Source organism: Prosopis cineraria, unplaced genomic scaffold, assembly GCF_029017545.1.
Source record: "Prosopis cineraria cultivar Desert tree isolate PC_DT_omini unplaced genomic scaffold, ASM2901754v1 PC10, whole genome shotgun sequence".
Taxonomy (NCBI): Eukaryota; Viridiplantae; Streptophyta; class Magnoliopsida; order Fabales; family Fabaceae; genus Prosopis; species Prosopis cineraria.
The window spans coordinates 38,768,288-38,786,646 of NW_026555341.1; the positions used below are offsets into that span (position 1 = coordinate 38,768,288).

Genomic DNA, 18,359 nt, shown 5'->3' on the forward strand with positions numbered 1-18,359 from the left:
ACAACTTCATAGTTATGCTAAGGCTGTTCTTACTTTAAAGATAGTTTATTCAGTAATTGTATGTTGTCTTGCTATGTTAGTACTTTGTGCTCTATTTTCTTTCTTTTTGGTTGCCTTCATTTGGTGTAAAGTTTCTTTGATTTGAATACATTTCATCCTTTTTTTCCAACAAAAAAAATTAGTTTATTCAAAATTTTTAAATATAATATAATTCTTTTAGAATTGGTAAATAAATAATATATACATTATGTTTATATTATTATTTTTAATATAATAAAAAAATAAAATTTCAGTTCTATTCACATAACCATACTCACCTTTTTCAAAATAGATAAATTAAAAAAAATCTATTTTTAAATTTAAGTTTTATTTTATTAAAAAGAAAAAAGAAATGGACTTCCTGCTAGACTTTTGGATCTCTCGAACTAGGCGATTATCATCCGGTAATCATTTTGCCCCCAAAAAAAAGAAAAGAAAAGAAAAGAAAAGAAATTGATGCTTCTTGTCCTTAGACCCTGAAAGCCCAAACTTCTTTCACTTGGGTCACGGCGTTGTCACCCGCCGTCTCCTGTCCCCTTTGCATCTGAGTTCCGTGTGTGCCTAAGTTCTCCAATTGATCGCGCTCGTGTTTCGCAGCTTCCATTTGCATCTCGGTTTCTCACCGCTTCTTTTGTCTCTTCAGGTAACATTACATTTCTAGACCTTATTATTCATGTTCAATCACAACCCCTTCTATTCTCTCCTTTGAACTTCATCCGGCGACTGTTTGAGAGAAAAGCATGGTGGATGTCTTTGTTTCTCATTCATCTTTGCTGTTGATTTCATCCTTGTCAGTTGAAACAAGATGATTAAAATCTGTAGTTCTCTTGCTCTCGGCCTTCCCTTAAGCTTAAATTTGTCTTACTTTTCTGTTAGACTATGAGTTTAATCTGTTATGGTCATGTTACCTGCACCGGTTTTGTCCTTCTATGACATGTCTTTCATCAATTCTTCTGCTACTTTTAGTGTACTGGTAGAACTGTAGAAGTTCTATGCTTGAGTGAGATTATGTTGTCATTAGTGTTCCCTTCTATAGACATGTTCGTGCCGATTATGTTGTCATTAGTATTTTGATTGCTTCACCCAAAATGGTTGTTAAGTAATTATAAATAAAAAAAAACAAAATTGACTTCTTGTTTGTAAATTACAGGATATTGAGTTGCAAATTAGAATCACGTGTTTGCTCGTCCTTTTTCCTCATTTTTGTCGAAGGAGGCATCTGATCAGTTGTTAGGGTCACTTGACGCAACATCAGTGAACTCTGATGGCAAGTCGTGCCATTTCAAGATGGAAAATCCCTTATTTGTCTGCGATTTTTGTTCGTGACATCATGAGAACTCCGAAGAAAGAGTCCTTTTTGCCCAGTAGATTGATGATTCCAGAAATAGAATGCAGTCTAGGTAAAACAATGGGGATTTTGAAGCAATATCACGATGGAAGGCCGAGAGGGCCCCTTTGGAGAGGAAAGAAGCTGATAGGCAAAGAAGCACTTTTTGTAGTATTGGGTTTGAAGAGGTTTAAGAATGATGAGGAGAAGCTTCAAAAGTTCATAAAGTCTCATGTGTTGAGGCTTTTGAAGATGGACATGATTGCCGTTCTCACTGAGCTGGAGCGCCAGGAAGAAGTTTCTTTGGCTCTCATGGTTTGCTTTCATTCTGGTTATTATGGGGCTTCACCGTTTCCTTTCTAGTTAATAAACTTCATTACTTTTAGAATTTTAGTGGATTCTTATCTGCTTTCCTTGTCTGGTCCCTTTTTGTCATTGGGTTCTGTTTTAGTAATGCTGCATCAGGGAGTAAATTTACATTACGATGGTGAAATTGTATCTCAACTGTTGACATGTTACATAACTTTGATCATGCAAGAGCAAAAATGATTTGATCTTTAACTTGTTTGTTGGTAAAATGTGTAAAGATAGATCCATGATCGGCTTAAAACATGATAATCATGGTTTCTCATTTCGAATTTGCTAAAAATAAAAAAAATTCAATATTTAGAATATTACATACACTATATAAAAAATAAAATAAACCTACCCAATGTTAACTAATGCTGGTTCAATTGGAGGGTAGTTCAACGATAGGGTAAGAATGAAGCATTTCACTCAACTTCAATGGAGGTGAGAATAATTTGGTCTAAGAAAATAACTTAGCTATGATTGCTTTTTATATTCATCCTCTTTATCTTTTCTTAGCTACCTGATTAGACATGGATATTCCCTTGCTTGCATGTTGCCTTTGACAGCAAACAACCAACTGCAACGAAATGTGTTGGTTTGGTTGAAAATATCTTATATTAGCTCAAGATAATTTTTTTCTTTTTTTTTAATGTTTGCAATCACTTGCCAGAAGCAATTTCCTATATTAGTGCATTACGACCTTCTAATGAATGTTTGGTTGAATCTGTATAAAACTGGAGATCATTCTTTGTTTGATGGTGATATTTAATGCTTACCTATTCTTATATACCTGAGCTTACAAATACCTTAATGAACGTTCAGATGTTTAAGGTGATACAAAAGCAAGATTGGTACAAGCCTGATGTATTTTTGTACAAGGACTTGATTATTGCATTGGCGAGGTCAAAGAAGATGGATGAAGTGATGCACTTGTGGGAAAGCATGAAGAAGGAGAACCTGTTCCCTGATTCTCAGACATATACTGAAGTTATTAGGGGTTTTTTAAAGTATGGATCTCCTGCAGATGCAATGAACATATATGAGTACATGAAGAATTCTCCAGATCCGCCGGAGGAGTTACCATTCAGAATTTTGTTGAAAGGACTCCTGCCATATCCTCTTTTGAGAAACAAAGTGAAACAAGATTTTGAAGAGATCTTTCCTGATCAGCACATCTATGATCCACCTGAAGAGATATTTGGCGTACACTGACGTGCAAACCTTTTTCTTCCCTTCCCTCCCCTTCATTATACTATGATGTGTTGACATGGAAGATGAAATTGATTATGGACTGAGAATAGAGTTGCCCTAGCATGGTCTTTGCTTCGCATGTTAGTCATTCTGCCTCCTGCTACTTAATCTGTTAACCCTTGTACCATTATGTTGGACACACCGGAGTAACAAATTCACAGCTATGATTTCTTCTGGCTGACATGGTCATATTTTTAGTACACCAAAATTTGAGTGTTAGATATCTCTCCATATTAATTTATAATGATTTCTGTATAAAAATAATGGCAACTCTGTTCTATTAATTTGAGTATATCATCGTTATGGTTAGTTGTTTTTTTATAAACATCATAGCGTCGAGTTCAGGTATGGTGACGCTGATAGCTCGAGTATAAAATTTTTGTTGGAGACTTGTAAAATATTTACTTTTTAAGAGTACAATTTACCTTGAGTAGTTGGATTAATGAGGCTGGTTCTTTGGACTCGATGGTTTGATGATCAAATTAAATTTTAGCAACCTGTGTGTAATTTCAGAATTATGACTGGTTCATCTATTGAGGGTCAACTTACGTAATTTGTTGCTTCTTATTAATGTTAGTGATTTTAAGCATTGGGACGGTTTTTGACCGGTGATAAAACTGACTTTAAAAGGAAGGTTCAAAGGTCCAACTACCTTTGATGAAATAATTTGATGTACTGGGACCGTGAGTTTCATGTTGTGCACGAAATTTAAAATAGGTTGCGAAGCTTATAGCTCTGAAGAAGTGTTTATGAGGTATTTTTAGAAAAATAATTGATATGGTAGACAGAAGTAGATGAGATGTTTGCATTGAGGGTTAAACTAGAGTACTCAACATACTCCTGTGTTTAGAATAGGAAGAAAGGTATATACCAATTGTTTGAAAACTCATGAATGAAATCTATAAAAAAAAAAATGTGGGTTTTCTTCCCAAGTTGTGGACCTTTTTTCAAGATTGTCATGACAATTGTTTGAACGCATATGCAGTAAATATATTAAGATAAGTTTCTCTTACGCATTATCCTTTTTTTTTTTTATTGGTGGCATCTCTGACTTTCAGAATAAAGCACTGGGTATTATAAAATCTTCGCAACCAAATTATTGGTAGTTTGATTTTCATCAACTCTACCATCCTAGTTATGTCAATATATTAATATCTATTAGTTTTATTATAATTTCAACTTATTAATATAGAATGATCAATTAATCTAAATGCGCACAGCACATTAATTAGTATTTTGTCACAAACTTTGTATTGGAGGTATATGAAGATGGATGTAAATGCAATTGTAACAATCGGTAGGGCAAAAACAGTAGCAGAGTTCATCTCCCTGTTGACTTGATGCCCACGATTGGAGCTTATAATATATACATTATAGCATGCTTCTTCAGAGCACAAAGGGCCCGTTTGGATATGACTTTTGACTTTTGAGATGTATTTTTACACTTTTAAAATGTAGGATGTTGTTTGAGAATTTTATAATGAGGCAAAATAATTTTTTAAATGTACATTGAGAGAACCGTTAGAAGTGAATTTAAGAACTTATAATTTTGGAGCTTTTCAAACTAATTTCTAGTGTTTAGTTTTTGAAGTTATTATATTGTGTTATTTCCTTGCAGTACTTATTACATGCTCTATTTTATTAGAATTTAAATTTAATACAATAGTTATAAGGCCAAATAAATTATATAAAAAGATAATTTTGTAAACCTTCTGTATATGAAAGAAAAAAATAATGTTTTAATTCTATTTATAAGGTATGCCATTCAATATTAATGATTATTAACCATTTATTATATAATTTTTTTCAATATTAAGCTTTACATTTTTTATTCTTATTTAACATATTAAATTTTATATTATTTTAATTTTTTTCACATTTTAATATATTATATTTGTATAACAAGAATTATAAATTATCGTAAATTAATATTCTTTTTGTTTATTATACATTTCAAAATACATTTTACAAGCACAAATCATCATTAATTCAAACTTTTTTCTGTTTACTAAATTGACGTTTGAAAAAATATATTCAAACACAAATTTCATTACCTCTAACTTTTACTAAACAACCTTTCACCAAATGAATTTTTAACAAACTGAAAATCAAACACACACAAAACTCCTCCAGAAAAAACATGAAAGAAATCATTCCAAGCAAAAGGGTTCCGAAAATCTAACTTCCAATAAAGCCAGGAACAGGGAGCCTGCCCGATGCATTATTAATAGCTCCTAGAAAACTTGATATTTGACCCCATACCCAATAAAAAAAAAACACGCAATGAAACATGCTGCTTATAATGAAACCCATTATGCCAGCAGGCTCAAGAAATCCCAAAAATGTCGTGCCATCATATTCATTCAAAATGAATCTTGAATCAATAATTTATCATAATTATCTACAGAGATGCCACTGTTGTTTACAATTAACAAGGAAAATATGGTTATGCAAAATTCGATGGCTGTTGAGTAAATAAATATAATGAAGATGGGAGTTCCAAATCAGCGTATGGTATCATTTGGTGACTCTGTAAGCCTGCACACCAAAGACCAATTCCGTTAAAAACGCAGTGCAAAATTAATGCATGAACAAGGCCCCAAGCAGTGGGGAAATCTCAAAACAAGTTAAATCATAGGCAGCATCTAAAACATTGTTCAACACATTTCTAAACTTTGGAGCTACGTCACACCTATATTTAAAAAAAAAAAAAAAAGAATAGCCATACCTGCATTGTATTCGTGCATATATATACTGTACTTCACAATATATGTAAACATATTCTAACATTTATATCATTGACTTTTTTGTTTGAAATACACCAAAATGAAGAGTTCATAAATAACATTAATGGCATGAATAAAGACGAAGATTGACATTTAATTTAAATTGAAAATTATAAATTTAACTTATTCTTTCATTGAAAACTTAACACAAAAATCTTTATATTACGTTTGAGAGACTCGGTTAAAACTCAACTTTCTTCACAGTATCCATATCCTAAAGTTGTAAAAAAATTTGTATATGATACGCATTACCAATTTTTGTGCAACATAGGTTTCTACTTTCTAGCCAAATCAATAGACTGGACAGTCTAGATAAGTGTACAGGTTACATGTCATGTGCAGTGCACATAGTCTCCGAATTGAACAAGGCTAGAATATACTCTGGCAGATTTATCTTAATTGAAATTGAAATTCCAAATTTGAGTGGTTCTCTCACTCACCTTGACCCTTTTTAGCAGATCTTTAGCATTGCTGTCCTTTTTGAAGTGTTCCCTGACAGGCTGCACGCATAAACAAAGAAGAATTTAGCTAGCACACATTCTCAAACAGGAAATGTCTTCTTGCTGAATTATTTTACAAGTCTAAGCCCCTTGTCTAAGTCATAAAATCAAAGTTAATACAGACACAGATTAAATGTCCAAGGTTTACAGAAAAAATAGACTCTTTTTTTTTCATTTTAAGAAAAGAAAGAAAGAAAGAAAGAAAAAAGGCTTTCCTTCTTAACAGCCCAAGTTCTCTGCTGATGCTGCAGCTACTACTAACTCCCCTCTCTTTCTCTCTCTCTCTCTCTCTCTCTCTCTCGCTCTCGCTCTCTCCATCCCTGAACTCATTCTCTAAACAGGAAGTTTCTTCTTGCAAAAGTTTTTTTGCATGCCAAAGCCCCCATCAAAAGTTAATACTATTTGCCCAGGTTAGCAGACCATACAGGGCCCTCTCTCTCTCTCTCTCTCTCTCTATATATATATATATATCCCCGTACAAGAACATGGCATTAATAAATGGTTGCAAAATATGTAGCAAAATCTTTCAGAATAACTCTGATAGAAAACAAATACTACTCATGCAAACTAGTTGAAAATTTTGAAACTGTTTTCAAAACTTGGAGGGGGGAATATAATATGCACAAACTCGGATATAAAAATTACCTCCAGAATTTTATTCAACGACTTTGCTAAAGCCGGTTTAAGATCAGCTGGATGTAGCTCCCCACTTTCATAGTCAGCAATGAGCTCCTCAAAGCTCTTAAATGTCCTAGATTAAAAACAATAATACAGATGATAAATCCTGACAACCATTCAAAATAAAGGCAGTGACGAAACGCACTCGTGGAAACCAAAATAGTTCAAGTGGCAATTATCAATAGGGGAAGTTTACATTAGGAGAAATGATAGAAGCCCACTCATTCACAAATGGAACCACCAACTATTTCAACAAAAGGCAGCAAAACTTACTTGTTGCCACCATTCTCTGCACTGCGCTCCACTGAGAACTTGTTAAACCATGGTATAATAAGATACTTAATGTACTCCAAGCAAGGATTTCCTTCCACAATCTTTGGCGGACAATAAGCCTTCTTTATCTTAAGGTTCACCTCCGCCTATGTGATCCAAACAAGAAGTTGAAATGTCAGAATGCAAGTGATAAATGAACAATTCAATTAAAACCGCTTATTTTATTACAGAAAACAAGTACAAGACAATTCATCTTCACATTTTCTATATGACAAATTTAATACCCTCAACCCACTCACCTCCTCATCTTCCATGAATATGGATGATGATGGATCACTTTTTGACATTTTCTCTTGCCCTTGCTGTAAGCCAGGTAACATATCTGCAAATCAAGACTGACGCAATTATTAAGAGATATATCTAACCAAAATACAAAACAGATCAAGAAGGGAAAAAGGATGATACGATGTGACAAGATGATGGGCTTGTTCTTCCTCTTGATGTCATCACAATACTCTCTAGCAAGTACATTCACTTTACGCTGATCCATTCCCAATTGGCAAATGTCGGCCTATTTTAAGAGAAGAAATTTATGAGATATCACTAACATGTTTCAAGCAAAATGGGAAATGTAGTTTCAGAAGAGAAAATACAAGAAGCAACAAAAAGTGAAAAGTGCACCTTGAGAAAAAATATGTCAGCACACTGCATGCATGGATAAAAGATCTGGGCAGCGGTTAATTCATCTTGTTCACTTCGACCCATGATTTGACTACACCTGTGTGGAAGACAGAAATAAAGAACAATATTAGAAGTCGGACACCAAACAGGCTATTTACTTAAGCATCTGAATGCACCAAACAAACATCTACCTGATTATCCTTTTAAGGTTGTTCTTCTGAGCAATATCCAATACAAGAGGCCAGTATTCATGAGCTCTTGCATTAATCTCCTTTGATGACCATAAAAACTCTACCTTTCCTCCTTCTACATCCATTCCAACAGCTTTCCAAATTTCAATTAAATAACGGCCTACTACCTCAATTTTCTTCAAATCTCCTCCCATTTTATTGTTTAGCTTTGCAAACCAATCAGCAATCCATATCTTAACTCTACACCCAGCAGATGTCAGCTTGTTTACATTTATAGTCTTCATGACACCCTGTACAAGTGACAGAATGTCAGCTAAATCACCTTCAAAAGATTTAATTCTACTAAACTAAAAGAATGCCATCAATGTCAAGAGGTGCTCTTTGCCATGCCTTTCTCCATTCAATTTATCCAACAACTCAGAAGTGTCAGAAAACAAAATCATGTCCTCATCTTACACGTTTCTGTTTCCCAACTACATTTTCAGATCATGGATTAATGTAAGTGAAGAAAACTGCAGAGTATTTGAAAATCTTGGTACCTGAGCAATATGCATGCGACCAGATGGTTCAAACCCATCGTAGCAAACAGGTTCAGGCTTCTTTGCCAGCAAATTTAGGAGCTCGTCTTCTTGAATACACTCTTCCCCAACACTCCTCACGATCTGAAACCTCTGTTCCAAACTCAATCTGTGGAGAACACTTAAAATTTGAGTAAAAATAACAAATCCATGGAAATTCAAACCTGCAAGGCGAGTGATCAAGGAAATTTACTGATCAGTTGGATTTGGATTTGAAGTGCCAGACGATTCTGCGTTGTCTGAATTGGACACGGACAAAGATTCCATAGCTTCTGAGGAAATTATGGCAGCCTCCATTTCTAGTGTTGAGATCATGGGGAAATTATGTTAAAGTGCTAAAGGAGATGATAATTTGCTTGTACTTTGAAAAAGACATACCCAAAGTATAAAAGAAGAAAGTTAACAAATTTCCCAAGCCAAGTTTAATTGCAAAGATAATAGAAGACACTAAAACTTTATTACGTTAGCAATAATAAACATTGTTTTCTCATTTCTATCACACAAATCCAGACCCCAGTAGAAAACTATGTCATCTATCAAAATCCAAAATCAAAGAAGCTCCTCCGACCAGTGAAGAGAGATTGTCAGTTTAAATGTATGCCACAGTATTCATTTTTTAATCAGTGCTCTCAGAACAAGGAAGAGAGAAAGATCAGTGTAGAGCCGAGAGAGACTATCTGAACTCACCTTAATCGCTAGCACCCCAAAGAACGGCAAAGGTGAGAGAGAGTAAGGATCTTGCGGACTGAATGGTGGAAACTTGTCGATCTGAAACTGCGACGGCGGACTGCACAAAGTGGCGGATGGAAGACAGTGCACGGCTACGGCGAGCGCTAGGTTTCGTACCGTGGGGTGAGCGAGAAGGAATCACCGATTTGGAACGGAACGGATCCTCTCAGCGTCCGTGTCCTTACCGTCCAGATTAGTAAAATGCTCCCAATATGGCTTTTAAAAATGCAAACAAATTGTTTGTTTTTAAATAATTAAAAAAAATACATTTTAAAAGATCGAATAGAAATATGTTAGAACAGGCTAACTTTTAATTACATAAGTTAAGTTCATTCACATAAATAGACTTAACTATAAATTTAAATTAAATCTTTTTGTTAAATAAATTAGACCAAAATTTAAACGGATTATCCTGTAGATCTCTACAAACCCATTTAATTATTTTAATATTTTAATAAAATTTATTTTAATTTAATATAATATTATATATATTTACTTATATAAATATAAGATACAAACATAAATAGATAGGTCTACAGGCTGGGCTCTAAATAAATAGATTTAATTTATTTACTTAAACAAGTTTGAATGAATGACTTGTTTAAATTATATCATGTCCTGTTTAGTTAAAAATTAATTTTAAATAAATAGATTTGATTTATTTACTCATAATTAGGTCTATTTATGTGAATGAACTTACCTTATACAATTAAAAGTTAGCCTAAAATCTTCTAAAATGCTTTTTTTTTATTTTAAAACAAACAATTTATTTGCATTTTTGAAAGCCATGTAATTGTGTATTGGGAGTATTTTGCAAATCTGGACGGAGAGGACGCGGGCGCTGAGAGACGCTGACGCTGGGAGGGTCTTGTATTTGTTAGGCGAATGCGAACAAGAATGGAGGGGGCTTTATTATTTTTTAATACTTTGTGCAGTGGGAATTTTATTTATTTTTTTATTAAATCAATATTATAGAAATGGATTAAACAAAAAGATTCTAATTCTAGACATAAACTATTCGCTATCATATGTGTGTATTTTTCCCATAACTAAAAATAAAAATAATTAAAAGAATTAATTTAAATAATTAAAAGGGATTGAATTGTTTAAGCCAAAATTACGGTTATTAAATTGTCTAATCCAAATATAAATATTATCTCTCTCTAATTATTAAAAATATACATATAAGTTTGTCTCAAAATACTTCTCCATATAAATAATAGATACCATTTTAAAGATGAGTTATAATCCATCACTAAAACTTTAAAAGAAAGTCTCTAAATCCATCTTTAATTATTTTAATATATTTTATACGAGATTTGTTTAAATTAGATACAAATTTAAGGACAAATACATTAGAGACATTTAAATATGTCTCTAAATTCATCTGAACTATTTATTCATCATTTTTATGATTAAATTTGTATAATTAACTTTATATTTTTAAGATCTATTTGAATAAAAAATTTCTAAAATAAATTATTTTTTATAAACCAAATATATACGAGGTAATAGATTTCCAAATAAAATGAGCCATAAAGTCAAAAGTTTATGATATAATTTCAAAATTTTTTATTTGTTTACTTTTTAAATAACTTGTAATACACAAAGTATAAGAAGAAATAAATTCTGAAATAAAATATACTATTAAAATTTTTAATTTTAACGAGAGTAATGAATTACAAATTTCAATAAGTTTTCATTTATGTGATTTTAAAATTAATTATTAAATTTAATAAAAATTAGTTATTATTGTTTTTGAAGGATTTATAATTACACATGGTGTATGCGGTAATAAATTTTTTAGCAAAATATATTATTTAAATTTTTAATATGTACCAGATAACAATTTATTAAATAAATAATATCAAAATAAATTGTCTATATTCTTATCCAGATTATGAAATAAAATAAGATGACATTTGGTAACCAAATAATAATAATAATAATAATAATAATAATATGACATTTTTATTTTCAATATGTACTAGGGTAAATTTTTTAAAATAAAACAAGTTGTTTTTTTATATATTTTTGGGGCTTTTGTATAGATAGCTCATATTATAAAACCAACTAAAAGAAATAACCTATTATTTCTTAAAGGGTAAATATAACTTTTGGTCCATATACTTTACTCGCGTTTTGCTTTTGATCCTTATACTTTTCTTCAGTATTTTAGATCCTTACATTTTTTTTTTATTATTTTAGGTTCTTCTAATATCCCTATACTTTGTTCCTAGAGGGATTAAAAATAATAAAAAATAAAAATGTAGGAACTTAAAACACCAAAAAAAAAGTATAGGAATCAAAAGTTATGTTTACCTTTCTTAAATTTCAAAAATAGCCTTTATAATATTTAAATTATAATTAATTTACAAAAATGTCCTTTTTAATATCTATTTCTTTTCAAATACCAGGAGGTTCAAAACACAAAAAATCTCTGAAACGAGATAGACAAATGCAAGAGAGAAGACGGAACTCAACGGGAGAGACAAACGCAAGATAGTAAAGCAGTGTGAGTAAGCCACAGTCATGATGGTGAAAGACAAACGCAAGGTGAGATACATCAACGATACTCAATGAAATAGAGCACACCAGCAAAAAACAGAGCTACAGATTCATGATTTTTTTTATTTTATAAGTTTAGGTATTTGATTCTCTGTGATAAGCTAGAAATTTAAAATTTTTTATGGACTATGTTTGATCTGTTTTGGGTAAATAATTATGTATTTTTCATATTACTAATCTACGATACTACATCTATATCAATTATGAACATGTGATTTTATGCATGAAAAATCTATTTGCAAATGATGAGAATGATGAAAGTTATATATGAACGGGTTGAGAAATTTGAAATGCATATGTCATATATATATATATATATATTAAGTGTGAGCATGATTATGTTAGGAAGTGGGAGTTCACCCGTAAGAAGGAGTAGTGAAAGTTCATATAGCATGTATCTTCTTTGCGTCTAGTAAGGCATGGTGTTGGAAATTTCTCCTTAATATCCATGCGGGATACGGCGTTAGAGAGTAACGCTCTTTAGTATTAGTGATGCGATGTTGAAGTAACAACATCACTATTGGTGTGCGATAGGAGGAGACCATAGTTTGAAAGTAGGATAGAACACCTTTAACCAGGTGATCCTATCATTAAAGGTGAGCTCAGATCATTATAAATGTGCACTTAATCCAAGAGCCTATAGTTTTAGTCAGGGTGATATGAAGGCTCGGATGGTAAAATGATTATACTAGTGGTAAACGACTTATATTCATTAAAAGGAACATATTGTAATATGCTAAGAGTATATTTTAGAATTGTATAGCTTTACTCTCTTATGGTTGTGCATATTAATTAATAGTAGTGAATTATTTTATTACTAAAATGTTTATCTCATCCCGTGACTATATTTTACAAGTAAAGGCTCCGGTAGGGACAAGGGAAAGGAAGGGGCATCTAAAGAGTGACAAGCATTGTTGTATAACTCTTCCCTTTTCTCCTTTGGGTTTGTAACAAATATTATCAATATATAATGCCAACTTAGGAACATGACATTATATTGGGATATTACTTATATCAATTTGTGATACGTGTGCGTATCTTAATCTAAGGTTGATGTTTTGCGTGCTTGATCAAGTTAAATTTATTGTCATATGGGGGTTTGGTGGTTATTTTGAGTGTGATTGTTTATTTGGGTGATATGAATGAATTATCATGTTATGTATGGTCTATTTGAGGTGGTCAATGTGTCTCTGGGGCTAATAGCATTTGGTATTATGAGTTGAATATCTTGATATGTGTTTTGAGGTGAAAACAAACCATTTTAGATTCAAGTATCTATCTTTTTAATAGATGATTATTTGAGTATGAGACTAGTGTCATTAATTAGAGGGTTCGAAGAGCTTCGTGCAAACATTTGAATCGCTCAAATCGAACATTAGACAGTGAAACAGCGCACTCTGGAAGTTCAAAAAGCTGTCATGACAGTAAGTACACATCACAGCGTATGTGGCCTTCGAGGGACTCATCCCTCCATGCCATCTACTGCGGCAGACAAGCCAGATATTTGAAAAATGGCTTGTTTTAGCCTAATTTGAAGTGGTTTGATTTTCATGCTTTCGTATTTTTATTCTTAATTGATTTTGAACTATAGTTTGAACTCAAACAATATTTTTTAAAAGGGTTTTCTTGAGATCTCATTAGTTTAACTAATTATATTTTAAACCCTTGAATTGTAATAATCTTTACTTAGGATTTTATCTAATCTTAATTATTACAACAGCGTGTAAGAGTATTGTCCTGACAATATCAAGGCAAACATTACAATGTACGAGAGTTTACGTTTTATTCGATTCGAGGACAATGAAAAAAAGTAAGAAGAAAATTTTAATACCATTAGAAAATAAAAATAAATAACAATATATTGCACCGTAATTTTTTAAGGTTATTTTTCAATCAAATAATAATCAAATTTATTTTTTTATTAACATCAAGGGTTAGATTATACCGTTTCCAAAAATTTAAAAAATTATTGTATAAAAGATGAGTTTATCTAAGAATTTTTCTTGTAATTTATATTTTTATAATTTTCTGTCCATATTAAAAATTTAGTAGAATATTTTATTCTAAAATTATATTATTAAATTTTAAAATTTAAATTTAAGTAGAAAATTTCATTTTAAAATTTATAACGTATGCAGTATATAGGAATAAATTATAGGTCATTTTTAATTAAATTTCATCTCCTAATAAAGTAATTATTTGTTTTTAAATTAACATCATCTTTTTGTATTTACTATTTAATTAGGTGTTTAACTATAAAATAATTACACCTTTAAAAATTAAAAATATTTTATACTTTGTAACATTCAAACCTTGAGAAATAACCATTAAAAAATATCTTATATCTTTAAACAAATGGAGTAAGTTTATTAAAATAATATTTCGAACACGTGTGTATAAAAAAAAAATAATGAAACAAGAGATAAATTAGTTAATACAATTTGTGTTTATATTTATTTAAATTTTATTACATATCTAACACCTATTATTTTTATTAACAATCTTATATCCATATATAATTTTTATTATAAATCTTACATAAATTATAGGTCCCACAATCATTTTTTTTAAGCATTGGTAATTCCTTTGCATATCAAAAACATATTATTTTTATTAAAAATTTTATATTCACCACCAATTTTTACCATGAATTTTACATTATCTTTCAAGATATAAAAATCTTCATATTTTTTACATATTGTCTAAATTTTTAACTTATATAAGTGTTAGTCTCACAGCCATTTTTTTTAATGATAGACCACACATCTACTTTTTTATCGAGTCCTGCAACAATATTATTTATTTTTTTAACAAAATCATCCATTAACTAATTTTAAAAAAATTATTTTTTAAAATGATTACTAATTTAATTTTATTAATTAAGTTATAGGTCTCTTGCCTACTTTTTTATCATAAGAATTTTTAATACATATCTAACACCTATTATTTTTATCATGATCTTTCAAAATATAAAAATACTATTATATCTTACATCTTGTTTAAATTCTTAAAATTTATAATTATATGCCTCCACTCACATTTTTTAGCTCTAGGTCCACACACCACTTCTTTAAACCACACTACTTCAATTTTTAAGAAAATTAAATTTATTGAAATCTCACATTCTCTCCATTCCTATTAAATTCTTAATTCATACCGATTTTAAAATATATAAACATATAAAAAAATTTAATAGCCGAGCTCAGCCCTTGCACCTCTAGCATTTAAATTTATTTAATTTGGTTTAATTACTCCACATTTTTAAAAATTATTTTATTTTATTTTTTCTTTATTGAGTCCATAAACTATGTTTTTAATTTTTTTTGGCCAATTTATATGTTTAACTTTTTAAAAAAGTTACAAAATTAATTTTTTGATAATTTAAATAATTTTTAGATAATATTTATATTTAAATACGAGCATTTTAGTTCAACACATATAACTTAGTAGTCAACTAATGGTTAGTTGGATGAAAATAAAATTTTAAAAATAGAAGAGAGACTTGTATTTCATAACTATTTATATTAGAAAAAAATGTTTATATAGGTTTCCAAAAATAAAAGACATGTATCATTAATTAAGATAAAACAAAAGGAATGTCAAAATATTTTACTCTTTTTTAATTATAAGTTTCATATAAACAATTTAATTATTTGTAGGTCCCACATATAAAAAGTTTTTAGTCGAGCCTGACTCTTGACACCTTTAGTTTTAAAATTTATTTAGGCTAGCTTAACTACTCTAAATTATTTTATTTTATTTTTTTTCTTTATTGAATTCATAAACTGCATCTTTGAATTTTTTTAACCCATTTATATATTTAATTTTTAAAAAATTTACAAAATAAATACAATTAGAGAATAAAAATTTTTTTTTTGGTAATTTAAATGATTTTTAGGCAACATTAATATTTAAATAGGGGTAATTTAATTTAACATATGTGACGTAACAGTCAACAAATGATTAGATGAATTAAAAATCAAATTTTAAAAATAAAAGGAAGATTTGTATTTTATAATTATCCATGTTAAAAAATATTCATATAGGTTTCAAAAAATATAAGAAAAGTATCATTAATTAAGATAAAAATAGATAAAATATTTTACTCATTTTTAATTATATATCCCGCATGTATCTCTTTTATTACATAACCCACCTTATTCTTTTTCTTTTTTATTTATTATAAAACATTAAAAAATTAATAAATAAATTTATATCTATAACTATAATATTATGTAGATAGCGTCGGGTGGGTTCTATTAATCTACAGTGCCCACTTTCTTTAAATATTTTTTGTTAGTTTTTTTTATTTGTTATTGTTACGGATGGGTACTATATATCAGTACCCATCCGTGACCTCTTTATCCATTTTTTTTTAAAAAAATTTATTTGTCAATCTTTAATGTTTTTTAATAATAAAAAAAAGGAAAAGAATAAAGTGAGTCATATAGTAAAAGAGACATATATGGGATATATTATTAAAAATGAGAAAAATATGTTAACCATTTTTATCTTAATTAATGATACTTTTCTTATATTTTTTGAAATCGATATGAATATTTTTAATGTGAATAGTTAAAAAATACAAACCTTTTTTATTTTTAAAATTTTATTTTCAATCTATCTAATTATTAGTTGACTGTTAAGTCACATATGTTACATGAAAATATCTCTATTTAAATATAAAAGTTATCTAAAAATCATTTAAATTACCAAAAAATAATTTTTTATTATCTAATTGTATTTATTTTGTAACTTTTTTAAAAATTAAATATATAAATGAGGCAAAAAATTCAAAGATGTAGTAAAATATTTTGACATTCCTTTTGTTTTATCTTAATTAATGATACATGTCTTTTATTTTTGAAAACCTATATAAACATTTTTTTCTAATATAAATAGTTATGAAATACAAGTCTCCCTTCTATTTTTAAAATTTTATTTTCATCCAACTAACCATTAGTTGACTATTAAGTTATATGTGTTGAACTAAAATGCTCGTATTTAAATATAAATATTATCTAACTATTATTTAAATTATCAAAAAATTAATTTTGTAACTTTTTTAAAAAGTTAAACATATAAATTGGCCAAAAAAAAATCAAAAACATAGCTTATGAACTCAATAAAGAAAAAATAAAATAAAATAATTTTTAAAAATTTGGAGTAATTAAACCAAATTAAATAAATTTAAATGCTAGAGGTGCATGAGTTGAGCTCGGCTATTAAATTTTTTTATATGTTTATATATTTTAAAATTGGTATGAATTGAGAATTTAATAGGAATGGAGAGAATGTGAGATTTCAATAAATTTAATTTTCTTAAAAAATTGAAGTAGTGTGGTTTAAAGAAGTGGTGTGGACCTAGAGCTAAAAAATGTGAGTGGGGGCATATAATTATAAATTTTAAGAATTTAAACAATGTGCAAGGTATAATAGTATTTTTATATTTTGGAAGATCATGGTAAAAATAATAGGTGTTAGATATGTAAAAAAAATTCTTATGATAAAAAAGTAGGAAGAGACCTATAATTTAATTAATAAAATTAAATTAGTAATCATTTAAAAAATAATTTTTTAAAATTAGTTAATGGATGATTTTGTTAAAAAATAAATAGTATAGTTGTAGGACTCGATAAAAAAGAAGGTGTGTGATCTCATTAAAAAATGTGGCTGTGGAACTAACACTTATACAAATTAAAATTTTAGACAATATGTAAAAAATATGAAGATTTTTATATCTCGAAAGATCATATAGAATCCATGGTAAAAATTGATGGTGAATATAGAATTTTTAATAAAAATAATATGTTTTTGATATGCAAAGGAATTACCAATGATAAAAAAAATAATTGTGGGACCTATAATTTATGTAGAATTTATAGTAAAAATTATATATGGATATAAGATTATTAATAAAAATAATAGGTGTTAGATATGTAATAAAATTTAAATAAACATAAACACAAATTATATTAACTAATTTATCTCTTATTTTATTAATTTTTTATACACACTGTTTGAAATATTATTTTAATAAACTTACTCTATTTATTTAAAAATATAAGATATTTTTAGTTTTTAAAGGTGTAATTATTTTAGAGTTAAACATCTAATTAAATAATAAATATAAAAGATGATATTAATTTAAAATAAATAACTACTTTGTTAGGAGATAAAATTTGATTAAAAATGACTTATATTTTATTCCCGTACATTGTATAAGTTATAAATTTTAAAATAAATTTTTCTACTTAAATTTGAATTTTATATTTTAATATATTCATATATAATAAATTTTAGAATAAAATATTCTACTAAATTTTTGATATGGGTAGCAAATTATAAAAAATATAAATTAGAAGAAAAATTCTTAAATAAACTCATCTTTTGTACAATATTTTAGT

At 28.8% G+C, this 18,359-nt stretch overlaps 2 protein-coding genes across 2 annotated transcripts; one reads left to right on the plus strand and one right to left on the minus strand.

The window, feature by feature from the left end:
- Window positions 1-515: 515 nt before the first annotated feature.
- On the plus strand, window positions 516-3,277 carry LOC129321624 (protein THYLAKOID ASSEMBLY 8-like, chloroplastic). The gene is made up of 3 exons (XM_054967459.1): window positions 516-682; window positions 1,190-1,681; window positions 2,540-3,277. Exons 2-3 carry the CDS (start codon window positions 1,304-1,306, stop codon window positions 2,927-2,929), a joined length of 768 nt encoding a protein of 255 aa, XP_054823434.1. The 5' UTR covers window positions 516-682; window positions 1,190-1,303; the 3' UTR covers window positions 2,930-3,277.
- Window positions 3,278-5,300: 2,023 nt separating this feature from the next.
- LOC129322635 (tyrosine--tRNA ligase 1, cytoplasmic) lies at window positions 5,301-9,584 on the minus strand. Its single transcript, XM_054968925.1, has 11 exons — window positions 9,343-9,584; window positions 8,849-8,954; window positions 8,617-8,764; window positions 8,078-8,367; window positions 7,887-7,983; window positions 7,671-7,776; window positions 7,505-7,587; window positions 7,206-7,351; window positions 6,900-7,005; window positions 6,195-6,254; window positions 5,301-5,506 (listed from the first exon to the last, which is right to left on the minus strand). Exons 2-11 carry the CDS (start codon window positions 8,950-8,952, stop codon window positions 5,486-5,488), a joined length of 1,161 nt encoding a protein of 386 aa, XP_054824900.1. The 5' UTR covers window positions 8,953-8,954; window positions 9,343-9,584; the 3' UTR covers window positions 5,301-5,485.
- Between the last annotated feature and the right edge of the window lie 8,775 nt (window positions 9,585-18,359).

Bases quoted from the DNA above. Each gene is read 5' to 3' on its own strand.
- LOC129321624 (XM_054967459.1), top strand. From the start codon at position 1,304: ATGGCAAGTCGTGCCATTTCAAGATGGAAAATCCCTTATTTGTCTGCG. The intron at 1,682-2,539 runs GTTTGCTTTCAT...ATGAACGTTCAG, and splicing joins AAGTTTCTTTGGCTCTCATG to ATGTTTAAGGTGATACAAAA.
- LOC129322635 (XM_054968925.1), bottom strand. From the start codon at position 8,952: ATGGAGGCTGCCATAATTTCCTCAGAAGCTATGGAATCTTTGTCCGTG. The intron at 8,368-8,616 runs GTACCAAGATTT...TCACTTGTACAG, and splicing joins GTCGCATGCATATTGCTCAG to GGTGTCATGAAGACTATAAA. The intron at 7,352-7,504 runs GTGAGTGGGTTG...TGGATCACATAG, and splicing joins TATTCATGGAAGATGAGGAG to GCGGAGGTGAACCTTAAGAT.